This window comes from Nesoenas mayeri (genome assembly GCF_963082525.1).
Source record: "Nesoenas mayeri genome assembly, chromosome: 10".
Taxonomy (NCBI): Eukaryota; Metazoa; Chordata; class Aves; order Columbiformes; family Columbidae; genus Nesoenas; species Nesoenas mayeri.
The window spans coordinates 4,989,447-5,017,086 of NC_137560.1; the positions used below are offsets into that span (position 1 = coordinate 4,989,447).

The 27,640-nt window shown below is 43.7% G+C and overlaps 1 protein-coding gene across 1 annotated transcript in view; it reads left to right on the top strand.

Annotated features, from left to right (window-relative positions):
- The window catches only part of FGD3 (FYVE, RhoGEF and PH domain containing 3), a gene marked incomplete at its 5' end in the record, with an annotated part of 103,941 nt that overhangs the window by 59,414 nt on the left and 16,887 nt on the right, over positions 1-27,640 (top strand). The window contains 13 exons of the mRNA XM_080350424.1: positions 1,845-2,013; positions 3,121-3,718; positions 12,311-12,400; positions 13,520-13,656; positions 15,296-15,452; positions 17,303-17,441; positions 18,075-18,133; positions 20,574-20,720; positions 21,215-21,307; positions 21,750-21,829; positions 22,266-22,296; positions 22,823-22,924; positions 26,692-26,754. Of these exons, the coding sequence (XP_080206550.1) occupies positions 1,845-2,013; positions 3,121-3,718; positions 12,311-12,400; positions 13,520-13,656; positions 15,296-15,452; positions 17,303-17,441; positions 18,075-18,133; positions 20,574-20,720; positions 21,215-21,307; positions 21,750-21,829; positions 22,266-22,296; positions 22,823-22,924; positions 26,692-26,754 (1,865 nt within the window). The remainder of the gene's footprint in view (positions 1-1,844; positions 2,014-3,120; positions 3,719-12,310; positions 12,401-13,519; positions 13,657-15,295; positions 15,453-17,302; positions 17,442-18,074; positions 18,134-20,573; positions 20,721-21,214; positions 21,308-21,749; positions 21,830-22,265; positions 22,297-22,822; positions 22,925-26,691; positions 26,755-27,640) is intronic.

Sequence of the window (27,640 nt, forward strand, 5' to 3'; positions counted from 1 at the left end):
GTTCCTTTTGCACCAAGGTTGTTGTGTCTTGGTTTCTGCCTCCTCCAAATAGCCATGGGCTGCTGTGCAAAACCTTCGGGAGGAGGAGGACTCGGGAAATCCCATTCTAGTGTGGCTTCAGCCTTCAGGCACCACCTGAAACGTGCTCCGTAATACAAATATCTATTCCATGCAGCTGGCTCGCTTTCTTCTCACCAGAGGTTTAGAGTTGTAGGATAGTTTGGTTGGAAAGGACCTTCCCAGCTCCCCCAGTGACCCCCTGCCATGAGCAGGGACACCTTCACCAGCTCAGGGTGCTCAGAGCCCCGTCCAGCCTGGCCTGGGATGTCTCCAGGGATGGTTCATCCACCACCTCTCTGGCCAACCTGGACCAGGCTCTCACCACCCTCAGGGCCAACAATTCCTTCCTCATGTCCAGCCTGAATCTCCCTCCTTTAGTTTAAACCATCACCCCTTGTCCTATCGCAACAGGCCCAGAACTAACAAGAGTGTTTTCTTCCATCCTTTTTGTCCAGTGCACAGTGTGTTGTCTCAGGTCACTAACAGGGAAAACACGAAATGTTTCCGTGGGCTGCAGTGACCCCCAGTGCTCTCAGTGTCAGCACCTTGGCAGGGACCTTTGGAGCGCTGTGGATCGGTCTGAGACTCCAAAGGGCCTGGTAGGGGATGTGGAGCAGCTTCTGGCCTGTCTGCAGGGTAGGGACAGCAGGAATTGCCTTTTTGGGTGTGTATGCCTCCCTTTAGCCTCATAAAGAAAGCAACCCCGAAGTTACATTCAGAACAGTTACTAATTGAAGCTCCAATACAATATTAATCATATTATGCTAATGTGCCATATGAACCATTTAAAAATTGGAAACGCTTGAAAGAAATGTTGTTAAATAAAACACAGAGTTTCCTCATTTAATATTTGAACTCTGGATAGTCCAGGCCAGGGGGACACGGGGCAGCGCCACTGCGAGGAACCTGCGCCTTGTGCTGTCACTCTGCCCGGTGAAGCTTCTGTCACTGTACGGGACAGTGACAGCACGGGAACCTGTTGCCACGGGTTACCGCTTGCGTATTTCCAAACCCATTTACTCTGCCATCAATGTAAGATCTGAATAATTTTTGTTTTAATTACGTTACTTTTAAATTACATTACATTTTGTTTTTAAATACCGTATTAAACTTTGTCCCTTTGCCTCCTAGTGAATTCTTAAGCAGAATGTATACGTTCTTACAACGTGTGTTTTATTTATATCACACGCAACTCAACGTAGAACTAAAAGAGGAAGGAAATTTATGAAGACTACACCACAGAAGATATGGGGGAGGGAGAATGAGAGGAAGAAAAGCTATTATGTTCTGCCTGTGGTGCTTTTGACTAAGCAAACACAAGGCACTGACATCCATGGTGGGATTGTTTTTTGGTGGTTTGTTTGGGGTTGGTTGGGTTCTTTTCCAAAGTATAAGAGATTCGACAAAGTGCTTAAGTTTTGAAAAGTCATGGGAGGGGAAACTCGTTAGTGTGATTGAGATGGCGTGCACATTTGCAAAAACGAAGTGTGAGCTGCGCATCCTGTTTGGTAACAAGGAAGCGGTAAAGTTCTGTGAGCCACTCTGTTCGTTAACGTGTCGGATACGGCTGTAGAAATACAAAATAGAGGCCCATCATTTTTCTGTCGCGTACGGCAGCTTGCTTCGGTGTAAGAAATACTTCGGGACTGCACCTATGAGGGTTTAAAAGGATGGCGAAAGAATGGATAGCCCTTGTTCTGCCTTGAGCACTTGGATTTTGTTCACAGTTTAGGATAAAGAAGATGGAGATATATCCTCCTGTTTTTTCCTCTCTCTTTTGTTAGTACCTCCTAAGCCCGTCCATCTCAAACCAGGGCAGGAAAGAATTCCTCCTGCACCTTCTCGGCCTTTGCCAGCTGATCCCAAGTCGTCGAGGAGCTTAGCACCTGGAGAGGAAGAAATACCAATATCAGCGGGAGTCAACACGCTCATTGAGAAATTTGAAAGTATTAGGTAAATATGGCTTTGTGAGATCTGCTCTAATCTCCCTTTTCTACATTTTTTTAACTCGGAATATAACAATAGAAAACAATAGTGATTATCACGTAGAAACTCCTTTCAGGATGTTTTCTGCTGAAAGTGCAAAACTTGAATAACTGAACAATGATATTTTTTTTTCTTCCTTTTTGTACTAGCATGTGGTTCAGTAACTTTTAGTTTGTAACATATTCTTCTTAAGGAACTTATGACCTGCTGAATTCAGTAAGTGTTCTACCAGAAACAAGTAGCTCATCTTGCTTTCAGTAAGTTGACTTGATATCAGGATTAGTTTTTTGCACTATAAGAACTTGGTTATTGTGATGTAAAATAATTGAGTTTTCTGTCTAAGACTGAATAAACAGCAGACATACTGGTAGCTTGCTTCTTGGAGGTAGGGGAGAGTTAAATCTCAATGTACTGTGAAACAACATCATGGAGAACAGTGTTTCCTCTGAAACTTTATGTATGACATAAGTAAGTAGGATAAAATATAAGTAGTTTGCTGTAAAACCGTCTTGTTTTACAAACACATGAAAATTCTCTCTGAAGATCAAATCTGCTTGATGGAGCCAAGTGATTTTTTTCTTAAAGAGGGAGATGGAGACAGAGACACCATCCTGTGCCTTGGAGTGTATTGTCACCTGGGCGAATCTAGTATGGTGCTTTTCAAAAAGGAAAGGTAGCATTTCAAAAACATCCTTTCTCTGGCAGAAAAGATCTTGCCCCGAAGGCTTTGTTCTGTTGAAGAGTGTGAGTTCCTGTTTAAACAAACCCGCAACCAAATGCTTCTTTTAAAAGGTGATTCCTCCCTCCCTGCTCTTCAGGGCAACGTAGGGAGTATTAAAGGCCTAGTGGTGCCATTTCAGTAAAACCTACAGCTAGAGGTGCTGTGTTTTTATCTGAAATTGTTGGCTGGATATTATTACAGCAATGTGCACGCACTTGCCTCCTAGGATTGTAAGGGGAGTGCAAGAAATAGAACTTGGATCGAGTTATAATCAGGCCCTCTCTCTTTTAGGGCACTTTCGAACCCCCTGAATGTTAACAGGAATGACTGTGGTGTTTTCTCCTCACCCACAGGCAACCTGTACGTGTTCTACAACGAAACCAGCTAAATTTAGCTCTTAAGATGGAACCTGGCCTGGACTCATCCAAACAACCCAGCTCATGTGACTGTGACGTGGTGGCTTCCAGCGGCAATTCCACAAATGACAAAAGTGAACCGGATGAAAATGAGCCAGACGTACCGTGCAGTGCAGATCTATCTAGCACAGACATAATGAAAATTAAAGAGCTAAGCATAGGCGATAACAAAAGCCATGAAGACTGTACTGCTGTGACTGTGAGCAAAGAGCCCTCTGGAGAGCTTGGCAATAAAGACTCAACTGCAGAACTGAACGGGAATGGTAAAATTCCCAACAGAGACAGTGGCATCGACAGCCCTTCCTGTAGCGTGGCCGCGGAAACTTTCCCCAGCGAAGACAGCGCAGAGCAGAAGAAACCCAGCGTGGCTGCGAACCCGGGGGACATGGAACCCGACAAAAAGGGCACCAAACCTTCCTCTGCGGAGCAGAAGAGAGACTCCACGCAGGACGAAGACAGTGACATTGATGAAGGAAGCAGTGAGGAGCAAGAGACAGCAGAAGTGCCAAAGCTAGAATATTTGGATGTAAACAAGGTAAGGTCGTTTGTTTGTTACTATTACGTACTCTGAAACCAGTTCCTGACTGACCAGAGATCCCTTGCATCACTTTCATACCTTGTTTGGGTTCTTTGGTTGGTTGGCTTTACGTCAAAGGATCGTGACAGTCATAGTCATTTCCTGCTTGATGCAGGTCATAGCTTGTTCCTGACCTAGATAGTATCTTTTAGAAAGGTTCCCAGTCTTGATTTAAAAGGTTTTCATGTAAGAGAATCCATCATAGCCAGAGGAAAGTTGTTAAAATTTAAGTGCTTTTCTAGATGAAGACTCGCACCTTGTGTTTCATTGTTGGAGTTGTCTAAGGTCACATTTTAGTTGTTAGATCACGTTGTCTTCAGTGAGGCCCCATGACATGTGGGGGCTAATGGAATGGTGCATGTTGCAGGGTCAGGGCCTCGCATCCTGGAAGGACACACTTGATGGAAACACCTTCTAACAGTATGCTTTTCTACTTTGTACAAGGGCTGTGCTCCTATTGCTGTGACTGCTTTTGAGTACAAAGAAGTTGTTTTGAGGGTAATTTGATATAATTTGATATAATCAAATTCCTCCTCACAAAACTGTAGCTAGAAGAGATTTTCCTTGAATCCAGGCTAATGTAGTCCAGGCTGCTGTGTATTTGCTGCAGGTCTGTAAGATTAGTGACAGGTTCCTTTGATTATCTGTTTATCATATCAAGACAGATATTTTTAGAACTAGTGATGATAGAATGTGTTAGATTTTTCTAGCAAAACAAAACAGAGGCTTTGAGAAAAGCATCTGCAAAATAATTCCACTCTTTTGTCTGGTGGGGTTTTTGTTTGTGTTTGGGGGTGTTTTGGACTTTTTTCTCTTTCCTCCCTCAACCATCTTTACAGTAAAACAAATATACTGGATTTGGGGGTTTGGTTTTCTTTAAGAATATAATGAGCACTACAACTAATGAGCTGTAGCTAGTGAACTGTAACGTTCACACCTCAATTTGTGCACATCAGGTCATTCTGTTGAAGTCACCAAGTCACCCACCCACCTGGTTTGTGTATGTCAAGAGCTTGTCCCTTGGGAAATCATAGAGCCACAGAATACCAGATGGAAGCAACCTCGAGGACCACCTGGTCCAAGCTTTCTCGGCAAAAGCCTGGTCTAGATAAGCTGGCCCGGCCTCCTGTCCAGCTGAATCTTAAACGTGTCCAACGTTGGGGGATCCGCCCCTTCCCTGGGGAGATTATTCCAATGGCCAGTTGTTCTCATCAGGAAAAATTTCCTTCTTGTGTCTATGTGGAATCTCCCCAGGAGCAACTTGTACCCATCGCCCCTCATCTTTTCCATGAGACTCCTGGTAAGAATGGAGTCTTGATCTTCTTTCTGTGGTAGTTAAAACTCATTCAGTAGCTTCTGGGTGAAACTGGCCAGTGGCTATTGATGAGTGATGAAAACTGCACACAGGTGTGTGGTGTGTAGGATATTCTGTCCCTCAGAGCTGACATGTCCCATTTCGGAGTACAACAAATGCTTTGTGGTGTCCCCTTTTCTTCGAAGAGCAGAAGACAGCTGATGAGGCAAACATAACTATAGGGAGGTAGGAAGAAGCCCCAGGCTTCCTTTTGCTTTAATTTGCCATTCTTCCTGCTGCATTATCTCGCGCTCTGCCTGGTGTGACTAGACTCGCCTTCCATTCATGTTCAGATGCAGCCTTTGAAGCCTGGGAAGCTCCAGTGTTTGGCTGCTCTGCGGCTCCTTCTGCATGTTGGGTGGATGTCAAACCCGCCAGGTGCTGGCGCGAGGTTGCTCGGGGCAATGGAGAGAACCCAGCAGACTGGGGAGCGGCCAGGGCTGCGTGAGCTGCTGTTGCACAGAATCCCAGAATGTCAGGGATCCCCGGAAGGGCCCTGGAAAGCTGATCCAGTGCAATCCCCCCATGGAGCAGGAACACCCAGATGAGGTTACACAGGAAGGTGTCCAGGCGGGTTGGAATGTCTGCACAGAAGGAGACTCCACAACCTCCCTGGGCAGCCTGGGCCAGGCTCTGCCACCCTCACCAGGAACAAGTTTCTTCTCAAATTTAAGTGGAACCTCCTGTGTTCCAGTTTGCACCCATTGCCCCTTGTCCTGTCGCTGGTTGTCACCAGAAGAGCCTGGCTCCATCCTCCTGACACTCCCCCTTTCCATCTTGATCCCCAGGAATGAGTCCCCCCTCAGTGTCCTCTTGTCCAGCTCCAGAGCCCCAGCTCCCTCAGCCTTTCCTCACACGGGAGATGCTCCACTCCCTCCAGCATCTTGGTGGCTGCGCTGGACTCTCCAGCAGTTCCCTGTCCTGCTGGAGCTGAGGGGCTTAGGCCCATCTGCTCTCAGGAGATGGGCAGGTTGCGATTTCATTCTCCTCTCTGCCAGCCTGCAGCCCCACCTGGCAGCTGGTGTGGAGGCAGGAGGAGGAACCTAGTGGCCTGTCCCACCTCCCTGTGAGCCTGAGGGACAACCTGCAACATCAGACATGACTCCTGGCCATGGAAGGCTGTGATGCAGATTGCCTTAGGCTTGGGCTGGAGTGGATCTGTGGCAGTACGAGTCAGGGAATCCAGGACTGCAGGGTCTGTCCTGCCAAAGGAGAACTCTGGCTTCTATCTTGTGTGCAAGAATGTAATGGAAGGGTCGGCAGGAAACACCGTAGTGGTGGCGTTTATTAACACCGCACCTAACACATCCCTGACATCCGATACGTCCTCAGCAGTCTGCAGGGGAAAGCTCGTTCACGTCTCAGATGGGCAGCGTTACCATCGTGGTGCGATGCTTCTCGCCTTTTGGTTTTCCCTTGTGTGTGTCTCCACATACACGCACACACTGCGAAATACTGTAATTATTTTATATTCATAATACATATATGCATGTGTGCCACTGAAGTATTATTTAAAAGGTTGTTTATTAGTTGAAATATGACAGCAAGAAAATAATGCATTAAATAATTAAAAAAAAAATTCTTTAGTCTGGTAATTACATTTACTGTTTGGAGTGGGAATGAAGTGTCAAACCAACTCTGGCAAAGCCAAGCAGAAGACTTTACGATATGATTAGGAAGTGTTTTGCTCACAAATGCTGATGTTTTGTAAGACATCAGAGTTGTGATGGCTGTTTTTTAAGCCTTATTCCTGAGGTTAAGTATCCATATAGTATGAAATAATGCTGATAAATCACAGCATTATGAGGTCATACTTCTCTGTAGCATGCTTGGTGAATTTATAAAGAGAGAAATCTCTAAGAATTTTTTTTTTGCTTGTTTTCTTGTGCTACTCTTCTTCCAAAGTGCATTTATGTGATGGCATTCAGGTTCTCCCTTCCATTTTGAGTTAATTCACCTTCAAAAAGGCATTTTTGACACTGTCCAAGTTACTCTAAGTTAGCTTGTTTTTGCAGCCATGTGTAGGGGGAAGGCTCAGGGATGTGCTGCATCCCTGCAGTGTAAGGACTGTGCCCTCTCCTGGGGATGCGGCATGTGAAGCCCAGTTGTGTGCCCAGCGTCACCCACCCAGTCTCCCCTTAGAGACTGTTGCAGATTTGGGGCTCTGTGGACTAAGAGTCAGGTTAAAGGGCCATGGCTGCCAGTGGCAGAGCCAGCGCGATTCCAAGTTGACTTGTTCGGTGGTTATTCTTAGGCTGCAAGTTCACATCACCTTTGGCAAAACTAGTAGTTTGCCAGAAAACAAGGTAGCTGCCCCGCTGGAAGGAGCAGGGGTCAGTGGGTGGAGAAAGCTTTGTTATCATTGAATCCAGCGGCTTTGTCCTGCCCACTCCAGTCCAGGCTTGGAGGTGACCAGCACTCTCATTACATGTGCTGGTTTCCAGAAAGCTTTATTATAGTTGGAGGAAGATGCGTAAGAAGTACAGCTGCAGAGTGATTTAGTGATGGCTCAGTAACTCCTAGGGTATCAAGTTAAGTGAAGCTCATGAATAAACAGCAGTAAGAAAAAGAAAAGTCCGATTAACTTTTTTCTTCTCTAAGTTTCTACTTCAGATGTCTCCCCATCCACCACTGGGGCTTTCACACATCCCATAGTTAGTGAAATAACATTGCCCAATCTATGACTCGTTTTATTTAGTCTAGGTTTAGCTCTGCAGTGTGAAGTGGCTTCCCCTGGGAGTCTGCAGAGCAGGCTGACAGGTCTCACTATTAGCACACAATTATTGGAATATGTTTCAAGGTCTCAGGAATGACTTACGGGGATTTCCAGTTATCTTTTATCGAAATGAAAATGAACAAAGGGAGCTTATTAGTTTGGATAATGTCAGGAGCTCCAAGAAGTGAGGCGTGTTAGCCTTGATGGTTACAAAAAATAGAAATTACACGAAAGGGAGACTGAGGGGCTGTCATGCTCTATAGTCATGTACGTGTGCCTGGGAGCAACAGAGCAATGCTGCTGAGGTGGCTTAACACTTCTTCATATCTTTTTGTTCAGATCTTTGGCACTGAGAATAATATGTACTCAGTAGTAATCACGAAAATATGCCTTTCTCCATCTCTCCTGCTTCCCGATGGGTAAATACTAATAATGAAGTCCCATGTGGGCCTCATACAATCCCTGACGTGCTTCCATTCTGCCTGTATGTAGCTGGAATTTCACTTCTGATTTCACTGGACAGCTTGTGTTGGGAAATTTGGCCTGTGGTCCTGCAAGTCAGACCTTTTGGGTAAGATCATCTCCATGTATATTCTGGAAAAAATTGGCAAAGGTCAATTTTTTAGTCATAATGCTGGGGAAGAAAAATGAGATATGTTCTCATAATATTTTTTTTAATACCCTAAAAAAAATGAGATCTCAATACAAGGAAGACATAGCCCCAGCTCCCTCAGCCTTTCCTCACACGGGAGATGCTCCACTCCCTGCAGCATCTTGGTGGCTGCGCTGGACTCTCTCCAGCAGTTCCCTGTCCTGCTGGAACTGAGGGGCCACAACTGGACACAAGATTCCAGGTGTGGTCTCCCCAGGGCAGAGCAGAGGGGCAGGAGAACCTCTCTGACCTACTGACCACCCCTTTCTAACCCACCCCAGGTACCATTGGCTTCCTGGCCACAAGGGCCCAGTGCTGGCTCATGATCACCCTGCTGTCCCCAGGACCCCCAGGTCCCTTTCCCTTACCCTCTCTCCTTTCTCCTCCTCCAGCCGAGCTGTTCTCACCCAGCCCTGCAGCAGATGGGTGCTGTGCCGGTGCTGGGAGGGCAACCGTGCGGTGCCCTGGCCATGGGAGCCACCAGGGCTTTGGGCAAAGCAGGAGTGACGTGTAGTTACAAGAACTGAACAGCCTGAAGTCCACATAGGGTGTAAGACTGCAAGTGCTTTACATTTCTGTGTTATTTATGTGCCTTGTAAATGTCATGTTGTTTTTCTAGGACTTCATCAGTAAGGTTAAATGTGCTTCACTGGTGTGACTTAAAGACTTAAACAAGGAACGTAATCCATATTTGAGTTTGTAAATTTATTTTACTTTCCCTTTGGAAACATAGACTATGAAATATCTTATTCATAGTGAACTGAATTATGGTTCAGGCTTTGTCAAAGCCGTCCTGCCACGGCACAGAATAAGGTTAGAAGAATGGGACTGCCCAAGTTTAATTAATCTACTATTTCATTTAAAACATTATGGCCATTGAAGGGCAAATGTGTTGCAAATTAGTCCAGAAAATGTGCTTATCTCTGCCACTAGCAGAGACAGCAACTGAAGATAGAGTCACTGTTTAAAACTGAGCTCAAGCTGAGAGTTTGTTCAGCCATTGTTTGGTATTTAAGCAGATGTCAGCAAGCTTTTTGGAAATATAAACTGAGTGGCAGATGGTGAAGGTCAGGAGGTTAAAAAGTGCCTATGCTATGTAAAGATTTACTTCCAAGAACAAATGTATTTGGTTGGGAATAATTATTTTTCAAATTCCGAAGTCAAACAAATCCAAGGCTGCTCTTGGTGGCGGGTGTGCCAGCCTCTTGTGTCCCTGCCTCCCATTCAGGCGCCCTCTGCGCCCAGCAAAACTGGCACAGAGATTCCTTCTCAGTGAGAGATCCCTGTGGTTATTGGAATTGGAACAGCCAGCAGCGCATTTCATTGTAAGCTGTAACACAACTTTGTTGTGCTGTGATTTTCTTTCTTCCCCCTAAATATTAATATATATCATATATATAATATATATATATCGTATATATAAATATAATATATATCATGCCCTTGTGGCCAGGAAGGCCAATGGCATCCTGGGGTGTATTAGAAGGGGGGTGGTTAGTAGATCAAGAGAGGTTCTCCTGCCCCTCTACTCTGCCCTGGTGAGACCACATCTGGAATATTGTGTCCAGTTCTGGGCCCCTCAGTTCCAGCAGGACAGGGAACTGCTGGAGAGAGTCCAGCGTAGGGCAACAAAGATGATTAAGGGAGTGGAGCATCTCCCTTATGAAGAAAGGCTGAGGGAGCTGGGGCTCTTTAGTTTGGAGAAGAGGAGACTGAGGGGTGACCTTATTAATGTTTATAAATATATAAAGGGTGAGTGCCACGAGGATGGAGCCAGGCTCTTCTCGGTGGCAAACAATGATAGGACAAGGGGTAATGGGATCAAACTGGAACACAAGAGGTTCCACTTAAATTTGAGAAAAAACTTCTTCTCAGTAAGGGTGACAGAGCCTGGAACGGGCTGCCCAGGGCGGTTGTGGAGTCTCCTTCTCTGGAGACATTCAAGACCCACCTGGACATGTTCCTATGCGACCTCACCTGGGCGTTCCTGCTCCATGGGGAGATTGGACCAGATGATCTTTTGAGGTCCCTTCCTATCCCAAACATACTGTAATACTGTGATACTGTGAAATGAATGGAGCAAGGTGTTGTGCGGCATGTTAGAATAGCTTGAAAGAATATTTGAGTCTGCTTGAAATGATTTGAATAGCCAGGTAGGCTAATATACGTGTTGAAGCTTTATTCATGGCATTGTTTCCCCCTCCAGGATTGTCCCTAGAAAAGAGAAATGTTGCTTTAAAGGCAGGCTGATGCTGTTTCAAATCCCAAAAAGCTGCTCCCTGTCCTTCAGGTACCAGCTGGATGACGGGACTGTGGTTGCTCCGTGCTCGTGGTACCTCGTGGTACCTCGTGTGGTGTAGGACACCTGTGGGGCTGGTGTGGTGGAATTCACAGCTGGCTTTGGAAAGTCTGCAAGCTCTTTCAGATGTATTGCAGTTTGCCTAAATGTGTGCTGGGGGCTTATTTACATTTTTCTCATTGACTTTATTTAGAAACAAAACAAGATGATGTTGAAGAGAGCGTTGAATTGGCGTTTTCTAACAATCTGATGTCTTGAAGTGTCTGCCATAAATGCTAGCGAGCGATGGACGTTTGAGATTGACGTTTGGGACAGAAAATGGTCTTGCTGGAGAGGGGCCCAGGTGATTCCTGAGCTGGAAGCGGCCCCGTGTGTTTCACAGGCTTCAGCTGGACGGTTGATGGCTGGGTTTGCCGGTCCCTTTGTGACCCTGTGCAAGGTTTGCGTCCGCAGGGACGCGTCGCTCAGGGAAGCGGCTCTGGGTCTTGAAGCAGCACCCGGGTGATTTTATTTGACGCTCTTTAGTTTTCCTATGGAAGAAATAGTGAATAATTGCACCCAGTTGATGCTCTCTGTCCTTTTAATCATTTCTACATCTCTCTTTCCTTCCTAGCGGTTGTCGTGTTTTTAACAGATCCAGCCCAGGAAAATTTCCCTGCATTTGATCATCCTTGCTGCCCATTTTGGATATTTATGTTCCTGAACACAAACCTGCCAGCCCTCGGTTCTGGGCTCTAGTTTTGGTTTGGTTATAGGAAAGCATGGTGTTCAAAGTGTAGGCCCTTAAAAAGGTATCAACGAGTTTATCAGAAAACTAAAGCTTGTACCCTAATAATTCACGTGTTTTTACGCGCTCAGAGAGCAGAGAGTCTGTGTAGCTTTTGGCTAAACTGTGGATAAAGTCAGTGCTTCATAACCGCTTCCCAGTTTTTAATTAGTTCTTTCTCGTTTTATTTTTTTAAATGAGCTTAATTAAAGACTTCGCTGAGTGATGTGGGTTATGTTGCCGAAAATTCTTTCCAGGGAACTGGCTGATGTTTAAAGCTACACAAAAATCTTAGAAATATGCCATAGAGAGTAATGCTGCGCTGGCCAGGGTGAGAAATCTGTGGCCAAATAGGTCTGGTTTCTAGTTTTCTTTTTAGTCACAGGACTTGAATCCAAAAAGGAGAACAGTTGATTTACAGTCTAGTGCCTTAGTTACCAAATAGACGAGACATATTTCCAGACTTGGAGGATGTTTCTGGGTTTTTTATAGAAAATAGTAATGAACTACAGTGATGTCCTGAGCAGCCATTGACTGCGTTACTAATTGCTCTTTCAGCAAATAGCTTTCAAAACGTCCCTGGAACAAACCGATGGTTTGATGAGGGATGCAGAGCAGAGTCTGAAACGTGTTAACCTCCTTCACTTCGGGCTTCTCTTCTGGCAGAGAGTTTGGCCCACTGAGAAAAAGGAAAAAAGAACAGCTGGTGAAACTTAAGCTTGTAGGTGCAGATGAACTGTGTTATTTGTAACTTCTTTTTCAGTGTACAGAGCCCCAAAAGCTATTCAACATCGCGAATGAACTGCTCCATACGGAAGAAGCGTATGTCAAGAGACTCCACCTGTTGGACCAGGTAATCCAATTGTGAATAAACTGCTTTATCTCACCTGTAGCCCAACAGTGTGGAGACGCTGTTCCCAGGTGGGAGCCGGAGTTTGCTGGCGGGTTCCCTGGGCTTGAGCCCGAGGGTCGGGGTGTCGGAAAAGGGATGGGAAAGCCCAGGATGCAAACCCCATCAGCATTTGGTTCCTCCCTGAGCCCACATGGGGAGGAAATCACGGGGACTCTGAGGGGACAGAGAAATGATGAAATCCGTGATTGCGCTGTAATGCGCAAGAGGTTTGAGTTTTACTAAGGTTGGGCCACCTGGGTCAGCCCCATGCTCACAACACGTTCGTTTTTTTCTACCCACTGTGTTTTGTAATTTTTTATCCATCATGTTTACACACGGGGGATAAAGGTAAACTGGTGTGATGAGCCTCAACTTTCTTCACATAAACATTGAAGTGAATCTGCACAATCCCAGCATTTTTCTGATTATCTCAAAGGAAAAAAAAAAAGAATGTGCAGGAAAGAAGTAAAAATGAGGATGAGTCATGTTGCTGAAGAAGTGCATTTGAAAAACGAATGGAGAAATCAAAAAAAAGGAAAAGAAAATTGTCACCTTGCTAGAAATCTTGTTAGAAGCTGTAACTTGCAGACCCCTCTATGCTCCAACTCCAGGAGCTCTCTGGAAGACTTCCCAGTGTTTGCTTTGGATGAGCAGGGACTGTCTCAGGACCTTAGAACTCTAGGGGAGTGTCTTTCCCTTTTCTTCAGCACAGTGTAATTTTTCCCACAGAGAAACAAAACAATCACACGGTTTATTTTGCTTCACATTAATAGGAGTGAACGCTCTTCAGGGACTGGTTGTTCTTTGCCACTTGCACTCCCAAATACGAGATGTCTCAGTACCTTCAATCTTTTTCAATTTACCCCTCTGATTTTTCTAATTTACATGTGTAAATCTAACCCCAACCGGCAGTGGGCTTTCATTTTGTGAACCTTCCAAACCCTGGAACTGACTCTCAAAAGTCAAAACCTGTAGTTCTGTTCTAAGGCGGTCGGCATTGTCACAGTGCAATGTAAAGCCAGCGTGTCTAGGACTGGTTTTTGTAAATCTCTGGTGGTCCTGTCTTGTCGTCTCATGCAGGTTTTTTGCACTAAGTTGTCAGAAGCGGGAATTTCATCTGAAGTGATAACGGGCATCTTTTCAAATATTTCTTCCATCTATTGTTTCCATGGACAATTTCTTCTTCCTGAGCTCAAAACAAGAATTACACAAGAATGGTGGGTAACTGACATTGCAATTATTTTAAAAATACTTTTTTGTGAAACTATAGCAACCATAAGGGCTTGTCTAATTTCAGAGTTTTTAATTATTTCACGTACTAGTTTGCTTGTCATTTAATACATTAGTATGGAGTCTCTTAAGCATTTCTGAGTACAGAAACGGACCTGAGCACTCAAAATTTCTGGAGTACATTGTGAGAATATTTTCAGTCCAAGGTATTGCCAGAGCTGTTCACCTCACTGTATTTCCACTCTCCTATCATTGCAGTGCTGTTAAATTGCAGTACTAGGAAGGAAAGAGATTGCTTCTTTTGGCCCCATAGATGAAGTATTTTGGCCCCACTGTGACATATTTAAAGAATACAATTACCATTCGAAGAAGGAAAATGCAGCATCATGTCACAGTCTAGACATTTTATTCCATGTCTTCATGAGAAACATCCGTTTTATTGTTTTCTTCAATGAATTTTGTTATGGTTATATACAATTTAGTTTAATGTTAAAATAAGTAGTATAGCAGCAAACCAAGGGAAAATCTGGACAGATAAGCAGATTTATAGCTATAAAGTAAGCTATCTTATGTCTGTTATGCAACCTCTTCTGTTGTTGAGCACTGCGGCTTTGCAAGAGTTTTTACCCCAGGATTCGTTTGCCTTCTGTAGGAGATAATAATAATTATTGATGACGATGTATATGTACTTTATTTAAGAAAACAGATGTGGGTTGTTTGGTTTTGCTTTTGCTTTTTTCCAATGGGTAATAGTGGCCAAACACCAATTAAAATGTGGCAGCTGTAATGAGTTGTAGCGGATGCAGAAATGCAGCCCTAGGTAGACAGGCTGGTTGTTAAGGCAGATGCACACAACGTGATTTGAGATGAGACACTGGCCGCAGAGACAGTCCCCCGGTGCAAGGGGCACGTGGTGCTGACTCCGCACCTCCCGCGCACCCCAAGCGGGGAAGACAAGACCAGAGTTCACATCAGTCTTGACTGAGTCCTGTCTTCACACAGTTCATCGACACGTAGGGAATAAATGAGCTGCAGCCCCTTTGCACCTGACCTGCATTTACAGGGACAGCTACAGCAAAAACGGGGGAGTTTGGAAGTCAGGAGAGGGCAGAAGCTTGTTAAACGGCTAACGGGGTCTCATGTGGTCAGACTGCAAAGTCACAAGTTCGGCGGGAGAGAAAATGTGGGGGAAAACAGCTCGTGCTGTGCCTGGCCATGGGTTTGGAGAAGACAGAGGCGTATGGGTACCACCGCATTAAAGCCTCCTCAGATGTTTGGTGGAAAAGGTGATTTTTTAAAAGGATAGGTTTCCCACAAGCTTTTGCACTGGACAATAGAGACATATAGATGTTTCTTTAATAATACATAGTCAGTTTGAACCTGATCTTCACTTAAGAGAGTAACAGTGGGGGCAGAAATATCCTTTGTCCATCTAGATTAATGTCTAAAGTTTCATCTGGGTCACCATATAGATCACTTTAAACTAAACCTAGCCTGAAATACCTTGATTGCTTGTGTGTAAGTGCTTGTGCATGTGGGAGGCAACTGTGAAAGTCTTAGTGTTTTCTCTCTGAAGATGGTATTGATTTCCAGAGGTGTCAGTACTTACCTGACTCTGTCCTGTAGGAATGTCAACCCACGGCTGGGAGATATCCTCCAGAAACTGGCGCCTTTTCTGAAGATGTATGGAGAATATGTAAAGAACTTCGACAGGGCAATGGACATGGTGAACACATGTATGCAGAGGTCCTCTCCATTCAAAGATGTTGTTCAGAACATACAGGTATGTTGCTAATTGGCATAGTATGGCTTGGGAATCCTTATTTATTTGTGTGAAATGTCAATCAGTTGATGGCTGGTTTCCATTCAGCACAGGCATCTGCCTGCCCTAAAATTCATCTATCTCTTCCCACCACCACGCTACGCACACAATGATGTGTGTTTGCTGTCAGTCCGCAGCTGTCCGAGTCCGAGAGGATTTCTGCTGTTGCTCGAGCAAAACTGACAGGCAGCACGGACACAGGCGCTGCAAATGGCACATGTAATTCTGAAGCCTACCTGTGACAGTAGTTCATTGCAGGTTATTTCAGCGGCAACATCACAGCACCTTTTGCTTCTGTCAATAACTGTAGCTGCAGGAGGCAAAGATGTGACACAGAACACTCATCTGCCCTATCTCTGTGCTAGCAAAAGCCACGGTTACTTTTCAGAATAACACTTGAAGTCTGTTGTGATCCTGCAGCAACACACTGTCCACCTATGGCTGTTAAGGGAACAGTTACACAGCTTAAGGCATTAACAATTAGTAATTTTGCTAAACTAGGGAGAACAGAAAAATAACATGCTACTTATAAGTGAATGACTGACTTATCAAGTTTACTTTAGCTGACCTGTAAGTAAAACATACTTTCTATTCGGTTCACATCCATGGACTGGGACCAAATCTTAATAGCTGGCGAGTTTATTAGGACTTTTCTTTTATCAGCTTTCTCCTTATGCCGTCACATAAGTACTTTTTTAATATATATATAGTTCTGTGATTTGGATTCTCACATGAATTAAGCAGAATAAACATTTATCCTTCCTCTAATAAAGCCATTTGAATTGCAGTATTAAAAATTGCATACCATTGAACTTTTCATGTTTGGAACAGTTTGTTTTGTCACTGCTGACTTTTTAGAGACGATAAACTTGGCACATGAGTACAACTGATGAGCCTTGAAGCAACTTCTCCTCTGCTTCCCCATTGATGTTACAGTTCATCCTATTGCAGGAATAAAAAGACAACGGAGAAGGTTGTAATAAGTGAATTTGGGAATATAAACCAAGCACTAACAGGCAGTTGTGCAGTTCCATGTGCCTTTTAATTTTTGCCGGGATCTCTGGTTCTTCACATGCCAGTTGTATTTTCTGGGAAACATGTGCCGTAAAAGTCTGAGAGATAATAAATTCACTTAATCTCCCATAAACAGAAATATTTGTATTCTGTTACACTGTGACATCGTATTTTTAAAAGCAAAAATCCTGGGGGCAGTTTTGGGCCCCTCACACCAAGAAAGGCCTTGAGGTGCTGGAGCGAGTGGAGAGAAGGGAACGGAGCTGATGAGGGGCTGGAGCACAAGTGTGATGGAGCGGCTGAGGGACCTGGGGGGTTCAGCTGGAGAACAGGAGCTGAGGGGAGACCTTCTGATCTCTGAACTGCCTGAAAGGAGCTTGGAGCCAGGGGGGTCGGGCTCTGCTCCCCAGGAACAAGCGCCAGGAGCAGAGGAAACGGCCTCAAGTTGCGCCAGGGGAGGTTGAGGTTGGATGTGGGGAACAATTTCTTCCCCAAAGGGCTGTGGGGCATTGGAACAGGCTGCCCAGGGCAGTGCTGGAGTCACCATCCTGGAGGGCTGGACAGACATGGAGATGAGGTTCTCAGGGACATGGGGCAGTGGTGGACTTGGCAGTGCCAGGTTAATGGTTGGACTCAATGATCTTAAGGGTGTTTTCTAACCTTAATGATTTTATGACAGCTTGAGAAGTTGTTTTGCGCTCCTCTGACTCATGTGAATGGTCATTTTTCATTGCTGTTCAACACCAAAGGCAGGAACAAAACCAAACCCTTCTGTGGTTGTTTTCTCTCCATTACAGAAACAGGAGGTGTGTGGAAACCTGACATTACAGCATCACATGCTTGAACCAGTGCAAAGGATTCCTCGTTATGAGCTTCTCCTCAAAGACTATTTGAAGAAGCTTCCAGAAGAGTCTCCAGACAGGAAAGATGCTGAAAGTACGTGTTAACTCCTCTCTAGATAATGAGTAAAATAAAATCCTGGAGAGATTTTTCTTCACATATTCAAATACTTTCAACTAGGGCTATAGTATAAGTGGGGATTTAAAGTAATCAAATTATTGCCAAACACAGTGCAAAGGGGTTTTGAACGCTCTTAGAGTAGAGAAGGGTTGATATGTTGGCTCAAGGACTGAAGGGAGCTTTGACAAATAACTTAAGACAAAATACTGAGGTTTGTAATGGCAGAATATTTGGCATTTTTATTTAATCCATTGTATGGCCAAGGACAAATACAGGAGGACAGCCTTGCAAAAGCCAGAGGAAGAAAATAAGAGTGGTCCTAAATGTATGTGCTTCCCAAGGAAAGTGTGCACTTTTTTTGGCCTAGACTTTTAGGAGAGGAAGATTAAACATTTAGATGCGCATGGACCAGCTGAACATGCAGAAGTGATTGTGTATATAATCACTTACAAGCGTTCTTTTTACTTTTCGGAAGGAAAAAATGCAGTCTTTGCTTTTGCACCAGCAGTTTTACAGGAAGGAACACTGAGGGAGGTGAAAAAGAAAACCCAGGGTGCAATTAACAGATAAAATCTGTAGAATGCATAACTGCTGCTACCTTTATTGCAGAATCACTGGAGCTCATATCTACAGCAGCGAACCATTCGAATGCAGCCATCCGAAAGATGGTAAGTAGAAATTGCGTAATGGAATTGTAATCTGACTGAAACGCTTGGTTGAAGCAATGGTCCCCCACTGCACTAGGCTAAGCAGTATACAGTGAGGCAGGCTTTAAACATCAGCTCGGTATCTGAGTTCTTGATCATAAATGATCCTTTTGCAGTTACCATGGGTTGTTGGGCCTAAATGTCACTTTTAGGTACTCTTAGGTACCCAATCGAAAAAGGGCGTCTTTATAAAACTCATTATTTGCTTTTCATTGAAAAAAGTTGAAAGCATTAGGTCCCTACAGAAGATATCCTTACAGATTTTCACACTGATTTTTTAGCCCTACAGGACTTCACTGGACTGGAAGTTGTTTTGATTTGATTTTGGCTCATTTTAAATGCACAGAGAGTGCATTTAGCAGGTGTCGGTCGCTTTGGTAAGCTGGGCACCCTGAGACCGTGGAGGTTTTGAATGATGGCACATGCACATACAGAACAGTGAGTGCGTTATGATTAAGCTAAACTGACTTTATAGTTACAGGTATTATCCCCTTTGTGCACCCAAGTGCCTCAGGAGCTTGTATATGTAATAGATCTGAAATGCTGCGTATCTGGCGTAGCACCTACTTAGCGACAGCAGGTCCCAGGTCTGTGTCCCCTTCCCTGACAGATCCTCGCTTCCTTCTGGTGGCCACGCAGGCACCATGGGACACGTTTCCTCTGGCTGCACAGGGAAGGAACCAGCTCACGGCTGGGTATTTTCAGTATGTCTCAGTGACAACCAGTTTCGAAACCGTCTAATTCTGTTGGAGTCTGGCGTCTTCTCTTGTTAAGGATAAATTTAGGTGGAAGCTTTTCTGGTTTGGGGCCTTGAGCAACTCTTCCACAAGTAGCAACTGTTTTGCTGGGGACTGTGCACAGTGTCTCCACAGACAGCAGGAATATGAAACTACAGCCAGTTGTTTTCTGTGTTGGCTGCTTTTTCTGTTAGTACACAAAAACCTGTTAGAAAAGTCGGCTGTAATAATTTTACAACCCCCGTTCATTGCTGCTAACAACCTGAACCCTCTAATCTTATGGCATTGATTTCTTCTATAATTAATAGGGTTTGCCCAAGCAGAGACTCAAAGGAAAATGGGTTTTATTTTCTTGTTTGTTTTTAAATTAAATTGCTCATTTTCCCATTTGATGGAAAAAATCATTAGGTCATTTGCTTATTTGTTTTGAATCCACAGCCCCCCACCTGCCATTTTGATTTACAGTATATTCGTTTCAATGGTCTGGCTTTGGTTGGGTTTTTCTGGTGAGGTTTTTTGGTTGTTCATTTGTTTAATCGTTGGTCAGAAGAATTGATTAGGACAGGAACTGGTGTGATGGGTATTTGTGGTGAAAATTCTCAAGTCAAATGGGGGTAAACAAAGTGTGTAAAGACCTGAAATTCCAGCTCGATCTGTAGATAGGTAGAGATACGATTTAGAGATGTGTTTGGGCATATTTGGGTGTAATTGCATAGACCTCTGTGCTTATTTTCTGACCATTTGTTGACAGTGCCATTTGGAGCACATCAGTCCAGCTCGTGGTTGAAAGCCAAACCTTTCCAAATGCTGTAACTCGGTAGCAAGATGTACACACTTTTCTTATTTTGACTTGTTAAAGCTGTGGTTATGCTTAATATAGCAGCTGCAAGTGGTTGAACTAGTTACCTTTATCCATTTGAATACCGTGTAGGGGTACTTTAATATTTGAATGACTTTATATTAAGTAGAAACAGTGCTTTGCTGAAAAGGAAGAAGTAATTCTTTCATAAAGAATTTTGACCAAGATGTAAGGATGTCTGAATGACATAAAACTATATTTTAATCATTTCATCCTGGCCTATTTCAGAGGTTCTTTTTGCCGTGGAGGCCCCTGTAGCATTCCCCATACAGCTGAGGTTTTAGACTGAGCTTAGAAATGCAGAATAAGACCGTGCTTCCTGATGGCGACCTACCTGCCGTTGTATTGACAACAATACAAGAGGTGAAACTTCTCAGAAGCTGAAATATGTTCCTACTGTAACAGAAATCGTAGTCTGAGATGTAAGGGTGGAAGCTGAGTTAGTCAATTCAAACTTGGAAACAATTTGGTAATGTACTTGTCTTCAACTTGGCCATTGATTTTACTGCACCCGATGCCATTGCTTCCAAAGATACGTATTTATTGTTGAATAGGAACATCTAAAAATAGCAAACAGATTGATCTCAAAATGTTAACATCCAAGTCTGACTCATGAGTGACTAATAGAGGGGTGACTGAAGAGTATGGAAGAGGTATTCATTAATTTTTGAAAATGCAAAGCAATAGCAGAAGTGAAAGTCTTTTTTCTTTCCTACTTATTTACACTTACCACAGAAATGATAATGTGACAGGCCAAATGGAATCATTTATTTTATTTAAATTGCGGGGCGTTTTTCACTTGCAGGAAAAGATGCACAAGCTCTTGGAAGTCTATGAGCGACTTGGTGGGGAAGAGGACATTGTTAACCCAGCCAATGAGCTCATTAAAGAAGGACACATTCAGAAACTTTCAGCGAAGAACGGCACAGCGCAGGATAGGTATTTATTCCTGGTGAGTTTTTCTGTTGCTGTCCTGTTTTCAGAGTTGTGCTGTGAAATGATAGCTACAAAATGCATTCACCAGCTGAGCGCAGCTGCTCACTCCTCTCAGCAGGACTTTTCTTTTGATGTCTTTTCCCTTGGGGTTTCCTTCCTTCTCCCAGGCTGGTGCCTTTGCTTGTCAGGCCTCAAGGGGCCCTTTCCTGCCTCCCTCCTCAGTGGCTGCGTTTTTGTGAAGCGCCTGAGGAGCCGCATTCTCAGCTGCATGGAGAGAACAGCTCTCCTTTGCTTTCAGCGTGCTTGAATTGGTACCAGAGTTGGGGAGAAGGGAGAAGCGATTGGCTGACATGTTTCTGTCCCAAGTGATGACACACAAGCCTAACTTACTCCTTAAATCTCCTCCTAAGAACTACATCTTAGAGTAAGACGCACCGGATTCCTAAACTGCCAACATGCAGGCTCTGTCCAGAATGTAATGCCTTAACTGCAGATCTTCCCTTGTTGCAGTTTAACAGCATGGTGCTGTACTGTGTGCCAAAACTGAGGCTCATAGGCCAGAAGTTCAGTGTTCGAGAGAAGATGGACATTGCAGGACTGCAGGTTTGCATCTCTTCTTTTCCCCTGTTTTATTGCTTCCCCACTCGATAGCGTCAGATCCCTCTGAAACTAAAAATATGTCAATATATGTTTGTGGGAATATAATAAAATTTTAAAGTCCAGCTTTGGAGCTCTTTTTAATTTTAATTATGAGGTGATCATCCAAAGGTGGGTGAGAAATGGGTGACTCCATGCATGCTTTGCTGGAAAGCCAGCACCCAACTTTTCCCCTGCTGCTCTAGGAGACTGGTTTGGGATACAGATTCAGAAGGTTTGTAGGAAGATGAATAATTACAGAAACAATCCTTTGTTTTTCCTGCCTCTATACTGTATTCTGAGCAATCATTTCAGCTCAGTATTTCAAAGAATGTGTATATTTGTAAGTCATTAAAAATGATTGAAAGATAGTGGGGACTAGTAAGAAGCTGACATGTTCTTTTTACAGGTCCAAGAAATTGCCAAGCAAAACGTAGCTCATACATTTTCAATAGCAGGAAAAAAGAGATCGCTGGAACTACAAGCCAGGTATGGTGCTCGTTCTGTCTTTTGAGGTTTGCGAATATTCATGTAGAAATTTCTGATGTAGGGAGTATGACTGTGCTAGTGTGACATAGCTTTAAACCAGGAGATGAACATCAGAGACACTTGACTTAAATATGCAAGAGAATTTGTTGCTCCCAAGTCAGAGTGTGTTGAAGTGCTATGTTGATTTGCTTTATTGAGTGCTTACAGTGTTTATAGTAGTGCTTATAGGTTGCACTGTGTTAGTAATTCAAACATTTTTGGCACTTTTTTGGTAATAATTTAGGTCAATACTTATTAATAATGTTTATGAAGTAGTGGATAGGAAAGCTGAAATCTTAATGCGTATAAAACTGCAAAGATGTGAATTTGAATTTACTGAAAACATTTGAAGCAGAATTATGATTTTTTTTCTGTATTTTTCCTTTTGTTTTAACAGGACAGAAGAGGAGAAGAGGGAATGGATCCAGGTTAATACAAAACCATTATGATACGGGTGGAGAGCACCATGCAGTTAGAACTTCTGTTTTCAAAATGATCTTGTTGGGGTTGCAGATGAATGTGTCTGTGCTAGGAAACCAGGTAGAAATCAGGTAGTCCAGCCTGGTGAAGCTGCTTACGGAGGAATGTGGAGCCACAGGCAGGGTCCCTCTGCTGCCACCCCAGGGTCCCTCTGCTGCCACCCCAGGGTCCCACTGGTGCCGCAGGGTCCTGGGCAGCGTCCGGGGCTTCTGGAGGGTTCCCATGTCCTGCAGCCCCCAAGGCCAGCAGGAGAACCTGTAGAGACACTGTCTGATGACAGTCCTGGTTTTTAACCTCAACAGTAGTGAGTTAACACCACCCTTGGTAGTTATTAAGGCTTTTAAGTTTCCATTTCATTTATGCAAGTCTAAGAGGTCTTGACTAAAATGATAATCCTAACTGTCTTCCTGTAAGAGAATTTTTCCAAGGCTCCTTTTGTGACGTTTCTGATCTTTGCTGGACTTTCTGTCTCAGGTCATTCAAGCGACAATTGAAAAGCACAAACAGAACAGTGAGACGTTTAGAGCTTTCAATAGCTCTTTTTCTCAAGAGGAGGAGCATCCTGCTGATGCCTCGGTAAGTATGGGTGCTTATTTCTCCTTTTCTGTAACCAGCAGTTAAACTAGACTTACACAGCTGACTTTAAAGTAGTGTAACCTTTGTCTTGATTTTTATATTACATTATGGTACAGTCAGCTCCATTTCTCTGGCTCTCAGATGCATATCAGTCACAGTTACTCAGCCATGCAGGTATGGAATAAATTACCCAGGGTAACCCAGTGCAAGAGACCTATCAATCATCTTTTCCAGAGTAGTGGCTCATTTAGCATAACAGGTGTAATTCTTCAACATTATGAGCGATTGGCTGTCTGGAGTTATGTTTGTGTACCTGGGAGGTTTTTTTCATTACCTTTCCCCATCTTCTCAGAGATCGTTTTGGGGATTATTTCTCTTTTCTCATTTTATTATTCTTTTAAATGTTCTAAAGAGTTGAAAGGTAATCGATGCATTTTAAAAGGATCTTTAAAATAGTGTCTTGTAGATAATATATAGATTTCAGAAAGAATACTCTTCAACTAAATATGCAAAATAGTCTTGAAAGTTTATTGTGTTTCTCTACAGCTGTAATGTGTTGCTCTATGCTGTGTCTGCTAGGAATTTTGTTTTGGAAGTATTCACATGAGGATGATAACAATATCTCTTAATTCGACTTAAAAATGATGGTGATAACCTTAACCACAGTCATTTGCTACAACCTAAAGGGGAGAAGGCCTGGGAGAGGGAAATTCTTAGTAATTTTGTGCAGAGCTGCCTGTATATCGATAATGTCAGTGGTCAAACATCGTAGATCGTGGAGCGCAGGGAGAGAAGGTCCATCTGCCGTGATTAAACTTGGGGATCTTTTTATCCTCCCCTTCCCCTGCCCTCATAAAGCTTTTCTTTTTTAAATCTTTTTTTGGATACCCAGCCGTTTGGAAGCCTCGCCTTTCCCACACCTGATGCAGTGACTCAGTAATCCTGGGGTTTATCTGACTGGTTTCCCAGGGGACTCATGGGCGTTGTTAGATGCTCCTTTCATCCAGCGCTAACCAGAGTGCCAGCGGAGATCTCCGCAGATCTAGGACTCTGTTGCTGAAAGCAGCCAGCAATGAGCCATTTTCAGAATATGGCAGAGCTTACGGGTTGTGTGCTATTCACTAGCTAGAAACACTTGGAAAAAAAGTGGAAAAATAGTCAATTCTTACCTATATTTTTAAGTTAACTCATGGCTGTCTTCAGAACCAGGATGCTGTGATGGACAAAAAATCTTTTGCTAATAAGCAAACTAATAAACACACTTCTTTCTACCCAATGAAGACACAGTGTCTGTTTAACTTCATTGTTATTATTATCATCTTCCTTTGTAAATTCTATTTTAGTTTGTTATTGTGTTAATGGAGTAGCCACATGTTTATACTCCTCTGGTTCCTAAAAGTCGAGCAGTGCAGAGTCTGGTTTATCTCCTGACTGTGATATTAATGCAGTATGCACTTTAATTTCTTTCATGCCAGAATGCTAACCTGCATTTTTAGGAGATTATCTTATCTAGATAATCAGCTTTGAAAACTGATGTCACAGCTAAATTGCTGTCAGTTAAAAAGAGCTGAAGGTAATTCTGTAAGGAAAACTGGACAAATGCTGAGAGCATTCTTAGTAGCAATATGCTGCTGTAGGCAGCATCCACCATACGTATCTCATCATCTTTATGGAACGTTGGGCAGTGTTCTGTAGAGGAAAAAATGACAATCATCTTCCTTTTTTGCTCTCATGAGTCAAGAAACAGATATGCATTCATGGATTCCTGGCTGGATCTGTAACAGCTACTAGAAATTGGTTCTAATAAGCCCATAGAAAAAGAGCCAGATTGCTTTTCTCCATCCCTGAGCATACGTTTGCTGTGTTACAGTGCTTAGGATTGATTTCAGTTGCAGACCAGCCCGTGCCTTTGCACGCAATCCTTCCTGTGCTGCTGTTTTCCCTGCTGGCTTCCACAGCCTCAGACAAGCGCTGAGCTTGATCTTCACCTCTAACCTGCCCACAGACCTGCGGGTTCTTGGAAGTGCAGAAATCTGACATTCAATCTGATTCTTAAGATACCACCTGCAGAAGAATGTCCAGGAATTCGTGGTGTCCCAGCTGTCAGGAGGTGAATGTCCAGAGCTGGCGCCAGTCGCTCTCTGACTGTCACAGCGTCTTTGTCTTTTCAGAGAGCTCCAGGGTCCCTTTGTGGCTTAGTTCCTTCAGAAGGAGGACGCTCATCTCCCTGTTTTCCCTTTTCACCTGCAGCATTTCAAGGCTGTGTGAAGGGTTTTTATAAAGCCATCTAAACCTGTTCCTGAGGAAGAGGATCTCTCCTACTGCTGCTTGTCTCAGAAGAGCTGGAGGCTCATGGGGTATGGGAAGGACCCTGTTTGTGCCTCACTGGAAGGCTGGCAAGGAAAAGTGCAGCAGAGGACTCTGCACAAGTGGCGTCCTCGAGATCTGAGAGTTGGGACTGCTTCTGGTAGTTAAACCATGAGTTTTAGATCCTGTTAAATCATCGTTATTTCCCCCTCACGCCCCCATTTCTGTTCCTCCCCCAAGCCCTGGGGTAGTTCTGACAAATGTCTTCATCCACACCGCATCTCGCTCGCTTGGATTGATAATGGTAATATAAGGGGAACAAGCCCTTTTGAAATCTCTTCCTGGTTAAGAGTAGAAGGTATTTGATTTTTAGCACATTATTCCAAATAAATATTAAAAGTGTGTGGGAATCTGAACAGGCATCTAGAGAAGTTTACTCTTTTCCCTAAACTTGCTGGTGCCTTTCTCAGTCTTTCATCCAAACCCCGTTTTCTCTCCACATTTGCATTTCCTTTCCCAAGTCCCGTGTCACAGCACACAGATGTCCTTTTACTACACAGAGGGATCAAAACACATGGGTTGATGAGGATTCCTTTCTGCAGGACTGGGGAATAGATGCTGTGAAGACCCACAGCTTGCTGGGTTTTTGCAGAGGCAGAAGTAGTTGGCTGGAGCTGTACGTGATGCCTCCCTGTCATTAAACTGCATTTTCTGAGGACTTGTTCCAGTTGTGACACAGCCCCAGCCCCAGGGAATGCAGCTGCTCATTTGCTTGTTCTCGAGAGTCGACTGATTGTATTAGTATATAAATAGATACAACTGGGTATCAGAATGAATAGCTCTTCAATTTGGCTGCTTACTCAAAGCTACAGTTTGGGCTTTTTTGCAATAACAGAGGTTAAACCTTTTTGCTTTCGAATAGAAAGAAGCAAAAATGCACTGGAGATTTGGGTAACCTTGAAATACGAGACATTGTCTAATCAGCAAAGGAAGATAATTTATCATAAAGAGTCCAATATTTTGAGAACCACCTGTAAACTTGCAAACTCCCTGTACATTAATAGCAGATGGGATGGTTTTCCTTTTAGGATGTAGCCTATGATTTTGGTGTACCTAAGGTTGTTATTTGCCCTCTATATGTATTAAGTACGTATAGATGCCAGTTTGCATTTATTAAGAGGTTGAGAGATATATTGCAACTAAGAAAAACTGACCTGAGTGCTATTTGAATGGAACCCATGGACTGCAGCCTCGGTACGTCCCTGCCGTCGGTAACGTCACCCTCTTTGTAGTCAACCCAGCATCAGGGTGGCTGACTACCTGTGCAATTAAAGTGTGTTCACAAGCAAATAGTTGAGGGGCTAAAAGCAAATGATGCCATGTTTTCTTTCTCAACATTGAATATATTTCAGGAAGAATGTCCATGTTGAAGTTGTTGTGTGTCGTTCTCTGTCCCTCAGATAGCCAGCACCAGCTCGGTGGAGTCGATGCCAGGAGCAGATGGTGGCGGTGCGTTCGGAGGGGTAGGTCACTTGAAGCTGATACTTTCCGTAGAGCAAGGGAAGGCCGTTGTGTTTCTTTTGTCGCAGGAAAAAAGAAAATCAGATATTTCGGTATATCGGTTTGTATTCTGCCGTCTGTTGCTGCAGCTGTCCTGTCCTTAACTTGTTGGCCATGTTACACGCACAGCTACTTGCGGAGTTTGCACCGCCAGGGAATTTAAATCCTTCTGTTCCAGATATATCTGCACACGTGTGTGAACGTGGTTATGGGGACAGTGGCTGGAGGGAAGTTGATGGGTACAGTTGTGGCATTGGGGGTTTGGTGTTTGTTTTTGAATTCTGATAGGGAGCTACACTGCTTGCTTGGGAGCAGAGGGCGGAGATGAGGAAACCTGGCTGGTTAATGCTGTCAGACTGTGTAACTTGGGATTTCATCTCCAGAACCACATTTTGGTTAACGCTTCTTTCAGAGTGTGCCTTTCATATTTCTGCCAATACAGAGGAGATGATAGTACTTTCATTCATCTCTGGCCTGTAAGTGATTGGCTGCTGTGAAAGCAAAATATACTTTTAAAGGTATTTTTCATTTTGCTCTGTACAACATTTGTCACTGCTGCTGAGTCAAACCACAGGTTTTGAGTCCTTAGTAAGGTCTATTTTTTAGTGTTCTCATCTCTCATACTATAGGATATTGTATATTAATATTAGCATGAACTTTTAAATAACAAAGGCGCCCCTTAGCAGGCTTTTCCAGACCAAGCTTGTAACCTACTGGTAGAGTTTACAGAGTATCCATGAAAAGCTTTTAAACAAGCCAGCAATCTGACCTACACAAACAAGAGCTCATTAAAAATAAGTGTTTGTAATTAGTATACTCCTTGCTGTTTATTGTCTGTTAACATTTCAT